The 16,162-nt window shown below is 32.6% G+C and overlaps 2 protein-coding genes across 3 annotated transcripts; both read left to right on the forward strand.

Moving 5' to 3' along the window:
- The first annotated feature begins 4,237 nt into the window (after positions 1–4,237).
- Positions 4,238–6,921, forward strand: LOC11441757 (uncharacterized). Of its 2 annotated transcripts, none has more exons than XM_024781083.2 (4): positions 4,238–4,660; positions 5,025–5,122; positions 6,417–6,484; positions 6,574–6,921. In XM_024781083.2, exons 1-3 carry the CDS (start codon positions 4,396–4,398, stop codon positions 6,468–6,470), a joined length of 417 nt encoding a protein of 138 aa, XP_024636851.1. In that variant the 5' UTR covers positions 4,238–4,395; the 3' UTR covers positions 6,471–6,484; positions 6,574–6,921. The 2 variants fall into 2 exon arrangements, with proteins under 2 accessions (XP_024636851.1, XP_003610088.1); XM_003610040.4 differs by having other exon boundaries at positions 4,240–4,660; positions 6,417–6,487.
- Positions 6,922–8,361: 1,440 nt separating this feature from the next.
- On the forward strand, positions 8,362–16,133 carry LOC11438240 (WD repeat-containing protein 75). Its single transcript, XM_003610041.4, has 15 exons — positions 8,362–8,812; positions 8,898–9,071; positions 9,687–10,095; positions 10,548–10,666; positions 10,773–10,850; positions 11,425–11,565; positions 11,888–11,932; positions 12,068–12,234; positions 12,391–12,469; positions 12,549–12,634; positions 13,023–13,152; positions 13,598–13,730; positions 13,948–14,093; positions 15,045–15,207; positions 15,388–16,133. The coding sequence occupies exons 1-15, from the start codon at positions 8,522–8,524 to the stop codon at positions 15,591–15,593; spliced, it is 2,367 nt and encodes a 788-aa protein (XP_003610089.2). The 5' UTR covers positions 8,362–8,521; the 3' UTR covers positions 15,594–16,133.
- The last annotated feature ends 29 nt before the right edge of the window (positions 16,134–16,162 follow it).

Genomic DNA, 16,162 nt, shown 5'->3' on the forward strand with positions numbered 1-16,162 from the left:
TGGATGTTCTAGCCAACATAGGCTGTGAAGGTAGTTCTAGTTTGATGTTTTATGAGTAATGTCTTGCTCAAGTTAGTTTATTTTTGTCAGCAACCGGTGCAGCTATTACTACCCCACCGTTAATTTGGAAAGTGGACCATCTTTTGCTTTTTCTTGTGCAATTTTTAGTCATTGGATTTTTTATGTTGATTAAAGAGGAAAAAGTGGTAAGGAGAGAATCAAAGGTTGGGTTTCATAGATGATGTAAAGTAGAATTATGCTCTTCTCTCATAAAAAATTGCTTGCTTCCAACCAAAATTCTGCGTGACTTAAGTTACGCAGAAGTATTTTCAAAAATTTGGTTGGGAGCGAACAATTTTGGACCGGAGGGAAGTGGGTGATTAGAGTTTTAATTGCATGATAAATGACTATATTGAAGACAATTTTAAACCAAAAATATTTGAACGCATATATAAATGAAAAAGAAAATAAAATGAATTAAATAATATGACTATTTTTTTCACATATGTTGTCTAAACATTTTTTATTTGAGACCATAATCAATTAAGACTTTCCTTCAAACAAAAAAAAAATCAATTAAGACTTGATTGCTTCATATGTGACCTCCAAACGGGTCTTAATTGTTTAAGGATACACGACATTGTTTTAAGTTCAAGGATACACGACATTTTTATTCTTTTTTTGGTAGAGTATATATTTTTTTTTGGTAGTGACACGACATTGTTTTAATGAGGCTAAAGTGTTGCCACAATGTTTTGCAAAAAAAATAAAAATAAAGCTTAATTGATCATCTGGTCCTTTAACTTAATTATTTTTCTCACAATGGTCTTTTAACTAAAAAACGTCTTAAACTGGTCCCTTATATCTTTTGTCATTATCTCTTTTGGTCTTATCCGTTGGTTTTTTTGCAAAAACCGTCTAGCCATGTCCACGTGTCATTTAAGATTAGCGATCAAGGGTTGGATTTGAAAAACACACCAGGATACGTGGACTCACAACATATGATAATTTATATTTTTCTTGATTTTCCTAAAAATAAAAATAATAAATCACCATCAATCTTTATCTTCTTTCCTCTTCATCTCCTAACTTCATACAAAAAAAAAAACCAGCAACTCAACAATTCATACCTAAAACTCATCCATTTTTCTCAAAACAATTCCAACAAGATCTTAAGTAAACCCTCTCTTTTCAACAACATCAGCAATAACCTCAACAACAAAATTGTCATCAATCACCAAATTTTTCGACGCATGTGTTATAACACAAAATCACCAAATTCCGACGAGAGCAGGCCTCAACGGAGAGTACACTGGAAAACCCCAATAAGCAAAATCAAGATGAAAACTATACCAAAAATGAGCGAATATGTGAACAAGAAGCACAATTGAAGCAAAAACACAAGAAAAACTCTAACTAGGAGTTGCCGAAAAACTTATTACGGCGACCGAAAAGTATCATAGAGGAGAGAGATAAGAGAAATCATATGAAACATGGACTTAGAGTGAACGAATATGTGAGGTAGAGGCAAAATCGAAGCCAAAACGCAAGAAAATTCTAACAACGAGGTGCCGAAAAACAACTTACGATGACCAAAAAATACCATTGAGGAGAGAGAACAGAGAACTCATCTGAAGCATTTTAATTTTTTTTTTTTTGCAGGACCATTTTTATGATACTTAAAACCTTATTTTCCTAATTATTATTATAAGTTTCGAGAGGGTAAAGGAAAATGGATAAAGATGATAAATAAAGATGAAGAAGAATAGTAGTGAAGATGATGAAGAGAAAAAATTAGGTGTTAATCATTCACTGTAGGTTACAATAGACTTATATGATCCAATGATTTTCTACTTGGAAAAAAGATCAAATCTTTAAAATTAAAATTTTTAATAGGTCTATGGTAATCCATCTACAACGCTGCTACATCTTAGACATTTATGGTTAAAAACTAACCGATAGGATCAAAGAGGTAACGACAAAAGAGATAAGGGACCAATTTAAGACGTTTTTTTAGTTAAAGGACTATTATGAGAGAAAAAAATTAAATTAAGGAACCGAATGATCAATTAAGCCAATAAATAAAATACAGACCCTCAGTGTCAAAGTATGCTGAAAACGACGTACTTGCCTGATTATTATTTTTTTTTGTTGCCAAGAGAGTGTTTTGTAGTACGGTGAAGCAACTGTGATGGTGATTGGTAAAGTTAATATTTGATGGTGGGAGCAATTCTTAGGAGCGCTTCAACTTGGGATCTGGTGGGCTAATATGCATGTAGACCAAAGGAGTTGGGTGATGGGGGATGGGTGGGGTGATCCGAAGGATTTAAGGGTGTTTAATCAACTCTTAAGCGTGTAATTTTAAGGATGAAGATGGAAGTGTAATGAGTTTTTAATTTGATTTTTTTTATTATCATCAACTTTTTTTAGTTTAGTTCCTCCGGTAATTTTCAGCCAATATCACTACATCATAGGTCACTAAGTCAATCTCTGTTAGCCACATGTGTATTTTTGTACCAAATGGTAATGGTAAGGACCAAAGTCAAAATTTAGAAATTACACAAGTTTCTTTCGTAGCAAAAATATATGAGGAGTGTTATTTGAACAACCAATTTGGTGACAACTTATTTGACAACCATACTTTACAAAGAAAAAAGTGGTATTGGCACAGAAACCATAACAATATAGAGATAAAGTAAAAAATAATATGAATATGAGAGAAAAAATTGTTGCAAAAGTTATCATTAAATGGATGTTCAAATATAATTTCTCAAAATATATACATGTACGACGGAGACAGATTAACTATTTAAGCCAAAAAGAAAATTAAAAAGCTTTAATAAATGATACTAAATAAAGTGGAGTTGAAAGGAAGGAAAGGGAAACAATTAGAGGACATAACTTTCCTCTCAAAAGAAAAAAAAAACTAGAGTACACAACAAACACAACATTCCAACTCTCTTAATGGAAAAAATCTATCCTGCACCATAAGTATTCAATGAAATTGGTAGTGATGGCATCTAAAGAAATGTAAAAAATATTTCATGAACCATGAGAAAGGCGGATGGGTTCGAAATCATAACTATTACTTGGGTGTATAATGGTTGGGTTAACTCAAATTTTTTGGTCAAACCCATATAAAAAACCTAAAAAAGCGGGTTGGGTTGGGTAATTGTGTGAGCATAATTTTAAAAATGAAAAACCCATAAAAAAATAACGGGTTTCGAATAAAGCCAAATCCAAATCCAAATCTAATAAACTCACTTATCCAATAATTATAACATTTTTTTTATTTTCATTTGAAAAAAGGATAATACAGAATATTTTGTTGTTTTGTAAAAAAAAAATGGTTATAAATCAAGTCTAATTTTCCATATTGACACAAAACATTCTATGTTGAAAATCAATACATGCTAATGCAATTTTTGGATGTTGCACTTTTTGGTTATTTTGATGCTAATGCAATTTTGTCATTTAACTTTAGTTTGTTGCAAATATTTTACGATGAAATTTATTATTTGATATTATAATTTATTATTTTTATACGTTAAAATATAGTGAAAATAAGTCACACAATTTTTTTTATAAAATAAAAAAGTTGGGTATTCTGTATGAAAAAAAAGCGAGGAATCATCACTTAATATTAACAAAAAAAACATAAAAGTAATTTGGGTAATCCACTATTCAACCCAACTAAAACTGAAAATTAGTGGGTTTACCCAAACCGATCAAATAGTAAAATGAATGGTTATTTTACCTCACCTAAACCGGAGTACCCTATATGGTTTGGTCAAACCTAACTCAAACCGACCCACGTACACCCGTAACTATCGTATAGATTACCTTTTTCCTCTTAAAAAAATATTGACGAAATATTCTTTGTGCCTCATTTAAAAACTTTTAATCTTAAAAAAAATCAAATCTTAAATAAATTGTATTAGAAATAGTTAAACAATTTTCCTCATACTTAAATAATTCAAGCAAAGCAAAATTAGTAAAACAAAATTGTACTAGTAGCATTTTTCCTCTAAAATGTGAAAAATGAAAGAAAGGTACACTTATCTGACTAAAATTCATTCCAATTCCAACAACTATGAAGAAGATAGATACTGGTTATTGTCACTAAAATTGGAAAGTAATGGTAGAATTTGATTGTAGTAATTTATAAATGTGGATTCCTTTACAAAAAGAGAAAAGTAAAAAAGCTTTAATAAAAGGCAGTAAATAAAAGAAGTGTGGAGTTTGGAGAAAGAAAAGAATGGGAAACAACTAAAGTACAACAACCCAACACAAACACTAAAACACAACATTCCAACTACATCTACTCCTCTTCTTTTGATTGGTTGGTTCTTGTTCTTCTCATTTTCCTACTGAACTTTCTTTGATTCTCCGGCAATGTCTCTCAACGGTGAATCTACACCGCCGCCACCTGTGATAGGCAAAATCGGACCTTACACTGTTTTCATGACGCCGCCATCAACACCTAAACCCTCTTCTTCTTCTGACCCAGTTGCTCTTCATTCTCCTAAACCCATCAACAATGCTAAGATCGCTCCTCCTCCACCTCAGATTCATACCCCTCTTCCTTCTTCCAAAACCCTTTCCTCTGATGCTTCTGTTTTGGGTTTTTTCAAGAACGCTGTTAACAAGGTTCAAACTGGTAATTGCTTTACTCTTTCTCTTTCTCTTTCTCTTTGTTTTATTTCGTTGAGTGTTTATGAACAATGGGTAGTGAAAACAAAATGAAATGAATTCTTGTAGTAGTAGTAGTGATTTGGATTATTTGAATTTTGAATTGAGTTGTTGAAAAGTGTGATTGTGAAGAGTGAGTGAGTCTTCTTTTTCTATTTTTAGAATTATTTTTGTTTGATTTGATTTGATTAACTAAATTCAGAATATGTAGCTTAGCAATTATTTTAATGCATGATTTAGTTTGTTGGGAATTTTTTTATTTTTTATTTTTAATTGGGGTACTTTGATTAATTATGTTGTTTATTTTACTAATTAAATGGTTTATTTTACAGCTCACTCAAGTTTGGATGACCATTTGGCTCGTTGGTTTGGGTTGAATCAGTCAAAGTATCAATGGGCTCTTGATGATTATTATGAGACCAAGGGAACGGTGAGATATTAATTCGATATCTAATTAACACAGGAATAAGAATGGTGTTTAATATGCTTATACAATTGAATTAACTTGTAAATGTGTTGATGTGATTTCCTCTGATTTCTACTGATATGCTGATATATCTTTGTGTTTGACTGTTTTTTTAGCCTTTCAAATGAACTTTTGTTTCAGTTAAATCTTTTTCTCAGTTCTGAAATCACAAGTGTATGTTTTCACTATGCTGCATTGCTTGAACAGCTGTACAATTCATAAAGGATAGTATTTAACTGGTTTAAAAGCGGATATAAGTTCCGTCCTTGTTTTTGGCAAGAATTAAAATTTTGTCTAATCATTGAAGTTGGGATTATTAGAGTTTAGCTATGTTCTAGAGTAAGAGAGGATTAGGCTTATGTACAGGTTTTACACTGACTTGTTGATGACACAACAACTTAATTAAGCGCTTATCATATGCATGCTTATGTATAAGCTATTTTATAACAAAAGATAAATAAAGTCGAACTATTTTCATATATGCTATAAACTATTTTCATAAGCTATCATGAACTTGTGAAAATAAGCTGAAAGCAATTTATAGACATGTCATAAGTTGTTTGCATAAGCTCTCACAAACATGTTTTAAGTCATATTTTGGCTTATCATTTTTCAAAATGGAGTTCCATCGAGCTTAATCTAAAAATTTGACATTGTGGTGTTTGTGTTATGTATAATTACTAATTTATCATGGGTGGTCATGATGATCTAAGTAAGTTAAGTCTTCCCTTAGGCCACATGCTTTATGTGTAAGTTACTGCAAAAGCTATGACTTAAAGCTGAATAACTTGTAATTAAGGGCCTTTCCCTTGGTTCTTCAAAATCAAGTTATTGATCATTATCGTATTTTTTTTTTTGCTATGAGTTCTGAGTAGTCCAAACTCAGATTTAACAACCAGAGAGATGATAAGGATTAGTGAAGGACAATTTGGAGTCTGATAAATGTGTATATATGAAAAGGAGTGTGAAGGCGACAGTAGACTCATCTTTTATGGTTACTCTTCAGCACTTAGGTCCTATTTGACACCAATTAATCATGGATTCAGATTGCATTATGAAATCTTCTCACAACTTTTCTATGCACTATTCAATTGGTTTTCCATATCCATGTATAAAAACTGGTCTTGACAATGATATGCTTACTTGGTCATTTTAGAAATTTGAATAGTTGTTTTTGTTCTCAGTGTCATTTGCACATGCATATAGATTATGGTGTGTATTACTTTTATTGATTATATAAATTTTGATTTGATTGTAGGAAAAGGGAGACCAAAAAGTGAAAGAAATGTCAAGCAAAGTACAGAGTGTTTGATTTGCTTGGTGCTGGTGGTAATATTACCTTTGATTTGCAATACATATTATCTTTGAAATGGATGAATGGTTCATTTAACATGGCATTTGGTATTGTTATGCAGGATTTAATTAAAAGTGAGATGTGAAGACTCTTGCTTTGAGTATATTTATACCTTCGTATTTACATGTGGAGTAGAAAAAATTCTCTGATATGTTCAAGAGTTATTTGATCTACAACCATTGATCTTCCGAGTTAATGTTTTGTTATTGTATTGTATTTTAGTTTCAGTAGTGTTTTAGTTTTCCTTGCCTTGGAGCTGTTTTTGTATTGGTATTTGGTTAAGGAAAAATATTGATAGTTGCATTCTTATGATGACAACGTTATCTTCAAAACATTTTGTATGGCTTATGAATTACTATAATAACATAGGAGAATATCTAAGGGTCTGATTTGGATCATCATCATCATCATCTGATAACAAGAGTATTTCTAGTTTCCCTCAGTCTATGTCTACCTATCAAATCTAGCTTCTATTCAATTTTACAGAAAATTAATAAATTGTTGGTCTCATAAATTTTCAGTACAGCAATGCTAGATTTGGATTGAAACTCTTAATAATGAGGGGATAAGTTTGTCTTGGGTTCCACTTGCATTAATTCAGAATTAAAAATTAACGGTGACTGGTAGGTTTAAATTTCACCACTTCATGGCAAGAGGTAATTGCAATGGAACATAAGATAAGGGTATGGTTGACTAGTTGTTGTTAAAACACATCAATTTAGGAACCTATGAGAATTGAATGAAATTTTTTCGGCATTGTAAGGATCTTGTTAGTAAATAATTTGTAAATTTATGTTAGTTTGTAAATGTTTGTTAATGCTCTTTGAGTTTTGAGGCATGTAGCGGCTTTGATGTCACATGATCCAATTTACTTAAAGAAAACGAGCTCTTAAACATTTTTTTTTTTGTGACCGGGGTTTGAACACATTAGTGTATATCGTTAAAAAAAACGGTAACGTATATAATTAATATATTGTGTGATATAGTTGATAGATAAGTAAGCCTTTTAATCATGTGATTATAGATTTTATTCCATGTCAATGTCAAAGTCTATGAAATGAGATGAGATGTCTCAACAGTGCCTAAAGAAGAAGCGTCGCCTAAGTATGACCTAAAACACGTTTTAAACTATAATTAAATCAATTATAATACTATGTATCTCATTAACAATTCCTTCAAGAAAAATACTATACATCTCACTAATCCCTCGGGATAAAATGAGATAATGAAATTAAATAATGTTTGGTAATAATAAACGAAGATGCCAAAATGAACAAAGTAAAATGTGAAATTAGAGGAGAATTTTAAATATTAATGCTTAAAAAATTGGGTCACAAATCAAATTGATGAAATCTCTAAGTTATTGTTCAATCAATCGAGTTACCGTTTGACTGCGTTGAATGATTTACGGGATCGTGACTTAAGATGATGCAATAAGAAGAATAAAAATGAAGAAAAATAGTTTCATAATAATACAAATTACAAAAGCATGTGCATAAATTAAGTTATAATTTCAATTTGCTTTGTTGGTTTCTCTAAATGATGAGATTTAATCTGACATATTCAATTCCCTTTATGATATTGGATCTGGAAGTCACTTTGATATAGATTACAAATCTACTATCAAACACACTAACGTCTAGACAATTACATATGTTTTTTTTCTCTTTTATCGATAAAAATAGTAGAAATCGTAAAATATTATTGGATTATTTAAAAAATAAATTTATTTGATTGAATGCAATGTAAAATTGTAATTTTTTTTAAAGGAGGTGTGGAAATTAATCTGTTCAGGTGTGAGTAACATAACACTGTGTCAAAAAATATATATCTGGAAAAGAAAAAAGTGAAGCAAGAGCCCAAACCCTTGTATGCTTCAGTGGTACACGCTTACTACCTCCCTCCCTTGGCGCCTCCATTTTTCTTCTTCTTCTCTTTTGCCCTGAAATTCACACAGTTCGAGTTCCAAGCTACAAAACGCTGCGTTTCGTTTCACTGAGCACCGAACGATGAAGGGAGGACAAAGCTATGTCTCGTGTTCTCCATCTTTCTCCAACTCCGGCGACCGTCTTCTAGTCGGCTCCGGCACCTCCGTCGCTATCTTCTCCACCACCACCGCCTTACAAGTTTCCTCCCTTGACGGTCACACCGATACTGTCACCTCCGTCATCGTCGTCCCCGGTTCAAACATTGTTACCTACTGTTGGACCTCTTCCCTCGACGGCACCATTCGCCATTGGGATTTCTCCCTTCTCAAATGCATCAAAATAATTGATCTAAAACTTCCCATTTTCTCCATGGTACTCTCTCTAATGATTTTGTATGTTTATTTATTTATTTATTTTTAATTTATTTTATTATTAACTTTTGTTATGAATATTGTAGGTGATACCTTCGTTATTGTCACCGGAAGAAGAAATCAGTGAAAAGAAGCATTTTGCGTATGTGTGTATGCAAACTGGAAATGAGAAAGATAATAGACCTAAACTTTGTTCTGCACAGATTAGAAAGTGTAATTTGACAGATTTTCACAAGCTTTCCACAATTACTTTGAAAGAGGTATAACTATTTTCTACTTTTTATTTAGTTTTTTTTGTTGGTTTTAGGTTTTATTGTGGTTGTGGAGGTTGTGAATGATTGTATAATCTGAGGGTTATGTACTTATATTAATGTTTCTTGTACTTGGAAGTTATTTGAATTAGTGTGTGTTTGGTTCTGCTGTGACAAAAATTGATTTTGATTCTGGTTAAAAGTGGTGTATGTTTGGTTACATTTATGTAAAAGTAAGGTAAATGGTAAACAATGAATTTGAGTGTATGTTTGGTTTTGCGGTGACAAAAAGTTGATTTTGAGTGAATTGATCATGTAAAATTGATTTTGGTTAGCTGACAGTAAAGTGATTATGTATGGATACATCATGTAAAACTGAGTTTAAAAATCAATTCAAGAATGAGAAGTTCCAAAATTCTAGCTCCAATTTAGAATCAATTCCTACTTGAGATCAGCCAAGCATATCAAAATCAGTTTTACACCTCTAGAATCAATTTTTGCTAATCAAAAAGTGAAAACGAACATAGTCTTACTTTTGATCCTATCAAGTTGTCAACATTTATGAGAATATGATTTAAATATTATGTATGATTGTTGTGTAAGTGTATGAATGTTTTTTTTCAGACTAAAAAGCCTCACCCTTTGATCGTTAGTCCATGTGGGAAATTTCTGGGCATAAAGGAAAAACGCACGCTTCATATATGGAAAGTTCCTAAAGTGGACTCTAATTCTGCTGTCTCAAAGAAGATTTCCCTGCATCATACAAAAACCTTTTCCGTTCTTGCATTCCATCCAACTGAGAGGATTGTGGCTGCGGGCGATGTAACTGGAAGAATTTTAATTTTTAGAGGATTTGGTGCTAAGAACTTTCAGGAAAATGATGTGCTGTTGAACAGAACATCAATGACTGATGAGGAATGTAAGCCTGGGGTAAGGCAAAATGATGATGCCGAATCATGTTCCACATGGCATTGGCACTCTGATGCAGTGAATCTTTTATCCTTTTCTTCAGATGGAGTCTATTTGTATTCAGGTAAACCATACGCCTGGAATTATTATAAAAAACAATTGAACTGGACAATGATTGTCCGCGGAGCTAGAACTAGGCTGTTTTGTAATTATTCTTCTGTTTGGTTTGAAAACTTTTCCAATTATCTTTTATGGACATTAACTTCCTGTGTCACATGTATTAGAGGCGGCATATCCTATATTATTTGATGGATCATATGCAACAATATTTGCTCGAATTAGGATTTCATTAATTATTTACTTAGTAGATGTCTTTAGGGTTTCAAGCAACCATTCAAACTGTTTTGAATAATGTGTATATCTTAAACTCTTAGCAGTAACCGAGTCTTTCAAAAAGCAGTTATGCTAAATGAATATAAGAGATGGTTGATGATGGTTTAACTGTCTTATCCTTTGTTGAGCAGAAAATTATTGGCTTTTCGAATATAAAATTTGTTTGTGTCCATTTTATAATAGGTGGGAAGGAAGGAGTTCTCGTGCTTTGGCAGCTAGACACCGGAAAGAAGAAATTTTTACCAAGAATTGGATCTCCGCTTCGGTATTTTGTAGATTCTCTAGATCCTTCATTTGCCTCGGTGAGGATTACCTTTATGTAGTCGAACATATGATTGTTAGTCTGTGGGCATGTCCCAACAGCAAACTAGCTCTTTATAATGTTTTAAACTAATCAAGGGTCTGCAGATATCTTGTGCAGATAACCAAATTCATATATTAAAGATCTCTTCTGTGGAGATAATGAGGTCTATTTCAGGGATCAAGGTTAGTTCCTTTATATGGTCTATTCGTAAATATTGTTTCTGGGATCGGTCATCAGTGTGTCTTAAAATATATTTGGCATGACAGGGCGTTATTTGATCTTACATTTTTAAAGTCTCAAATGTCTATACACCATCATTATAGATTTTCTACTTAAAATATATTTGATATGAAGAGTGACTTTGTAATTCACTACCACAACTAACGTGCTGAGAATATATAAAAACTGTATGCTACATATCCTTAATAGGTCTTACAATTTTAAGTCTCAAATGTCTATTGACCATCATTATAAATTTTCTACTTAATTAGGCATGCAAACTTGCATCACGTTGGTCACTTTAAACAGCATATTTGATATGAAGAGTGTTTTTAATTCACTTCCACAACTAGCTGTGCTGAGAATATATAAAGATTGTTATGCTAAATGGACATTTGCCTTTTGAAAATGATCCTGTAAGAACAATGGGAAAACTGATTTTTATTTATCTATACATTACATGTTTGTTTTGATAACACGCATAAGAAATGCATTTGTTGAAGGTTTGATAAGAACCTGACATTTGCTTTTTTCCAGCCTCCTTTGTCTTCTCAAGAAACATGTGAAAGTATTTCTAGCCAAGCTGCCTTTGACCGCTCTTCTGGTTTAGTGGCTGTCCAAACAGATAATTATGGCATCCAATTCTACAGCTTGTTTGCTAATCGTGGACTTTATGAGGTAATATCTTGATGTTCAATTTTCTTTTTGATTATTAATTTGGTGTTTGGTCTGGTATTTCTAGATTAATTTATAATTACTTAGGGTGTAGTTAATGATTCAGGGCACTGGTTTAGGAGTATTTATTAAAGGTTTCGTAGAAGTACTTAAAAACAGTTAATAAATGATTTGTTTTTTCAATGTAATAAATGTTTTCCTTTTCATTAATTTTCTTTTATTTCCTTACTCTAAACAACTCCTTGGAATTTACCTTGCCTTTAAACTTTGATAACAACCTTCAAAATTGAACACATGGGTTTTAAAATGTTGAAGTTTGTTGCAGGTGCAAGTATGTGAAAGAAATTATCAACCAGTTGACGAGGTCACGGTATGTGAATTTGCCCATTTTGCTTCTAAATATGATATGTTGATAGTCTTGCATATAAGTATTTGCACATCTTGTCTCAGCTAATTAATCATTTAATTGATTGTTACATTTATTCATCAAATAATGTGGTTGCAGGTAGTAGTGACCATGGTGGAGTTGTCTACTGACGGCTCTATGATGGGTACCGTAGAAGTCAAGCTTCCTGAAGAAGGAATAGGAGGTCTTATTTGTTTGAAATTCTGGGATTTGGATTCAGATACCAAAAGATTTTCAATGTCCACCCTTGTTTATGAACCTCACAGGTGTGTCAACGGATTATTTGAACAAGAATTATAAAAATGCGTGTCATTGTTATATTTGTAGTTTTCAGTCTTTTAGATTCCGTACATATTTGATAGATGTATTGTGCCTTCAGATATATTAGAAAGTGGTTTTGACACATTTCTGCTTATTAATAGGGATGCTCATATTTCCGCTATTACGTTTCATCCGACCTGTCGTATGGCTGTCAGCACATCTTATGGTGGAGATTTCAAGGTATTTCCCTTTTTAGATACTTTTTTTGAATGCTTAAGAATTTTCTGGTGACACTTTTCTCTTTCTTGCTCTCTTTCAGATATGGGTTTGCAGGGAAGAAACTCAGCAGAAAGACCAGACGCATCGGAATTTTAGTTGGATGTGCCATGCTGTTGGGTCATATAAGTATAAATCCTACTTTAATTGCCGCATTTAATATTTTATTTTGTGGCTATAGATATTAAATAAAATAACCAAAACTTTACTAACAAGCTTAAAGCTTTGCCTTCAGTATGTAAGTTTCCCCAGCCCCAAGTCATCTCTTGCCTGTTGGGCTGTAATAAAGTGGTTAACGTACTTGAGCTTTTTTTTTCTTTCTTTTCTTAATAAAAATGTTGGATTAGCTGTGGTATGAAAGTTCTCTTCTGAATTTCAAGATTTCCTTTATTTTATATACCTTTATTTACTGTCATTTGGCCCCTTGGTTTATCTTCAGTAAGATCAGTCAATTGCATAATTGAATACTGATTTTAATTACGACCAACTGATCATGTTGTTTTTTCACCCTTAACAGAAATAAAGCAATGAGAGCTGCTGCTTTTTCAGCAGATGGTTCTGTGCTTGCGGTTGCAGCTGACACTGTTATTACATTGTGGGACCATGACAAGAATGAGCTCATTGCTGTTGTAGGAGAGACTCCATCGGTGATTTTTTGAACTCTAATCATGTCTATTTGTATTTGTGTGTTTGTGCGTTTCTTCATTCACACGGGGATATTTCAAACGTGTTCCATTTCAACAAATAAGACATGCATGCTCCTCACTCAGATGCTTGTGAAAGTTCATTCGCTATTGCTTGTGTGATTAGTTTGTGGAGTCTTCATGAAGATTATGACTGCTATTGGAGGCAGCAAAGCTTACATTTACTTACATTTATTGGTTGGATCTTTATCTTGTAGCATGCATTAAAGCATCAAACACAGGAGTATAAAAATAATAAGAAAGAAAGCGTGGCACATAAGATTTTTTTTTCCTTACTGTTACATTTTTAGAATACATGCTTATAAGTGTTGCTGTGGGTTCTGTATTTTAGGGTTCCTTAAGTTGTACCTGTACTCATCCCTGTTGGTTTAATTTTTTATTCTTTCAGCCAATTGGGAGGCTCATCTTTGTTGGAAATTCAGAGTATCTTCTTTCCGTATCTTATGGTTCTACACCACAGCTGTCTGTTTGGAGTATGTCAAAGTTAGCTGCATCTTGGTCATATAGGATTCAAATAGAAGGTTAGAAGAAAAATCTTTCTCTACGATTTTTTAATGCTCGTTATGTGAATCAAGTTTTACCTTACCGTGTTGATATTTTTTCCTCTCGTCTTTTTATTGATAAGTATTTTTTTCATTTCCGTTCTTTGCATTTCACCGTATAGTCCTTGTTTGTAACCTATGACTCATTGAATGGGGTATTATTGATCTGACAAATTTGTTATTCATATTCATGCAGCTGTTTCATGTGCATTAGATTTATCATATTTTGCTATCATTGCTCTCATTCCCAAATCAAAGGAACGTCTATTTAAAGGTGATGGAATAATCTTAGTATTCAACGCAACAGATCCTATTCCAGTGGCTTCCTGGTCTGTAACGAAGGTATTGTTTGTTTAAAAAACCATTTGTTTCTATAAAATATTATGACATTGCTAGTGTTTTTAAATGCAACAATCAAGATTGAGAATGATTTTTTAAATACACATTGCCAGTACTTTTGAAAGTTGTTTCTTTGCAAATCTATTTAATGAGTATAGACATTAGGATTTTAGCTTTTCTGTTGCACTTTTATTTCTCCAACGTGTACTATTGTGTTAATTTCTGAGAAGCGACACGAGGAACCAAAAATCTTTATAACACAAGCTTTTCAGAAATAAGAAAAAAACACTTTGAAATAAAAAGGTTAAGAAAATAACTGTTGGAATAAAAAAAGGGGCACTTGTTAACATTTCCCTTTTTTTTATGGGAAATGTTAACGAGTGCCCCCGGGTAACAAGACCCATAAAAACAATAAGCAGTTGTTAATATTAAGCAGTGAAGAAATAAGTGCAAGCTAGTATTGTGCATCGTTGTCTTAGAGATAGAAACTGGGCCTATTTGTTTTCATTAAATGTTTGATTTTATCATTTTCACTTTTAATTATAAAACTGCTATTATGTATTCACTTTGTTTCCTTTTTGTAAGATTTGTATGAAAATAAAACACTTGTTTTCAATGTTTTATATACAAATTTTTGAAAACATGAAATAAAGTAAAAAAAAAAAGGTTCAGTTTTGTAATTTAAATTAAAAACAGGAAATGAAAATTGACTAAAATTTAGTTTTGTTCGTTTTTCCTCCACTCTTGTCCATGTTTTGGTATATATGCATACTAGTCTCTAAATGAATAGAAGTTCATTCCAATCAGATTGTTTTGGAGCTGCAACTAGACATATCTTCCAGAATTGTCTTTTAATTTAATTTTTAGCCAGTCTAGTGCCGGAATGAATTCTTTAATGGTGAATGAAATTTGTGGTGTTCTGTTTCTGCCCTTTCTCTTACTCTCTTTATTCAGGCCAAGGGAGGGAGCATTGCTTTTATTAAAGGAAAAACATCACAAACACTGCTTGCATATTTAAATGGAGATCGTGAATATGTTCTCTTTGATCCATATGACAAGGAAGCACATGAACTTAATATGACTATGGAGGATGATCTTGTTGGGCTTGAAGAAAATGGTGGGTTTACTTTGCTTCTTTTACTGTTTTTTAGATCTGTTTTTAACTATGCAGGATGAAAGAATTAGCTAATTGAAAATTAGTCAGTAAAAATGTAAAATACTTCCACTTTTTCTTTCTGTTCTTGCGGTACTTGTTTAAGATTTAGCTTTTCATTTTTCCTCTTATCCACTTTTTCAGGACAATTTGGATATACATCAATTTATCCAGAGTTACCTGCGTTTGAATTAAAAAGGAACAAGACATCATCAGTTTTCTCTGGTGTATCAAATAGGCCTTGGGAAACCATATTTAGTGGGTCATCACATATGTTGCCACCCCTCACGAAATTGTGTTCTGAATTTATGGAGTCTCTGATGGAGAAAAGGACATCGATGGTAGAATGACATACTACATGCATGGATCCGTTGTTGTAGGATATTTGTTTCTTTGGTGCCACTTACACTTAATTCAACAGAGCAGAAGAGTCATAAGGATTGGGCTTGAAGTTGAGATGTTCCCTATGAGACATGTGTAAACCCTACCAACTAGCTGCTGCAGGTTGGCATGACACTTGATGGGAACTGTTTGTATGGTTAGCATATGTAGAAAGAGTTTGGAAAACTAAAGATTTCAGCTTTAGATGGTTAGTTAAGACTGCCTAGTGTACCAGAGAGGTCCCCCCCCACTCCAAAAGAATTTCGCTAGTTATTTTTAGTTATATATATTCTTAGTTATCCCCTTGGATGAAATTTTTGATAGTAACAAATGTGGTTTGACTTCAGTGTGTTTTAAAATGATAAGCTTGCAGTGTAGCAATTTTGTAGGCTTGTCGTACTGTGACTGAGTCTAGACAGTTAGTTGGGAATGCTATGGAAGATACAGTTCGTGTAACAGTATTGTCAATTGTGATTTATATGCCAATTCATTGTTTGTTGCATTCTATACATCTGCTTTCTCTGTTTTTACTCTTACC

The sequence above is a fragment of the Medicago truncatula genome, chromosome 4 (genome assembly GCF_003473485.1).
Source record: "Medicago truncatula cultivar Jemalong A17 chromosome 4, MtrunA17r5.0-ANR, whole genome shotgun sequence".
Lineage (NCBI taxonomy): Eukaryota > Viridiplantae > Streptophyta > Magnoliopsida > Fabales > Fabaceae > Medicago > Medicago truncatula.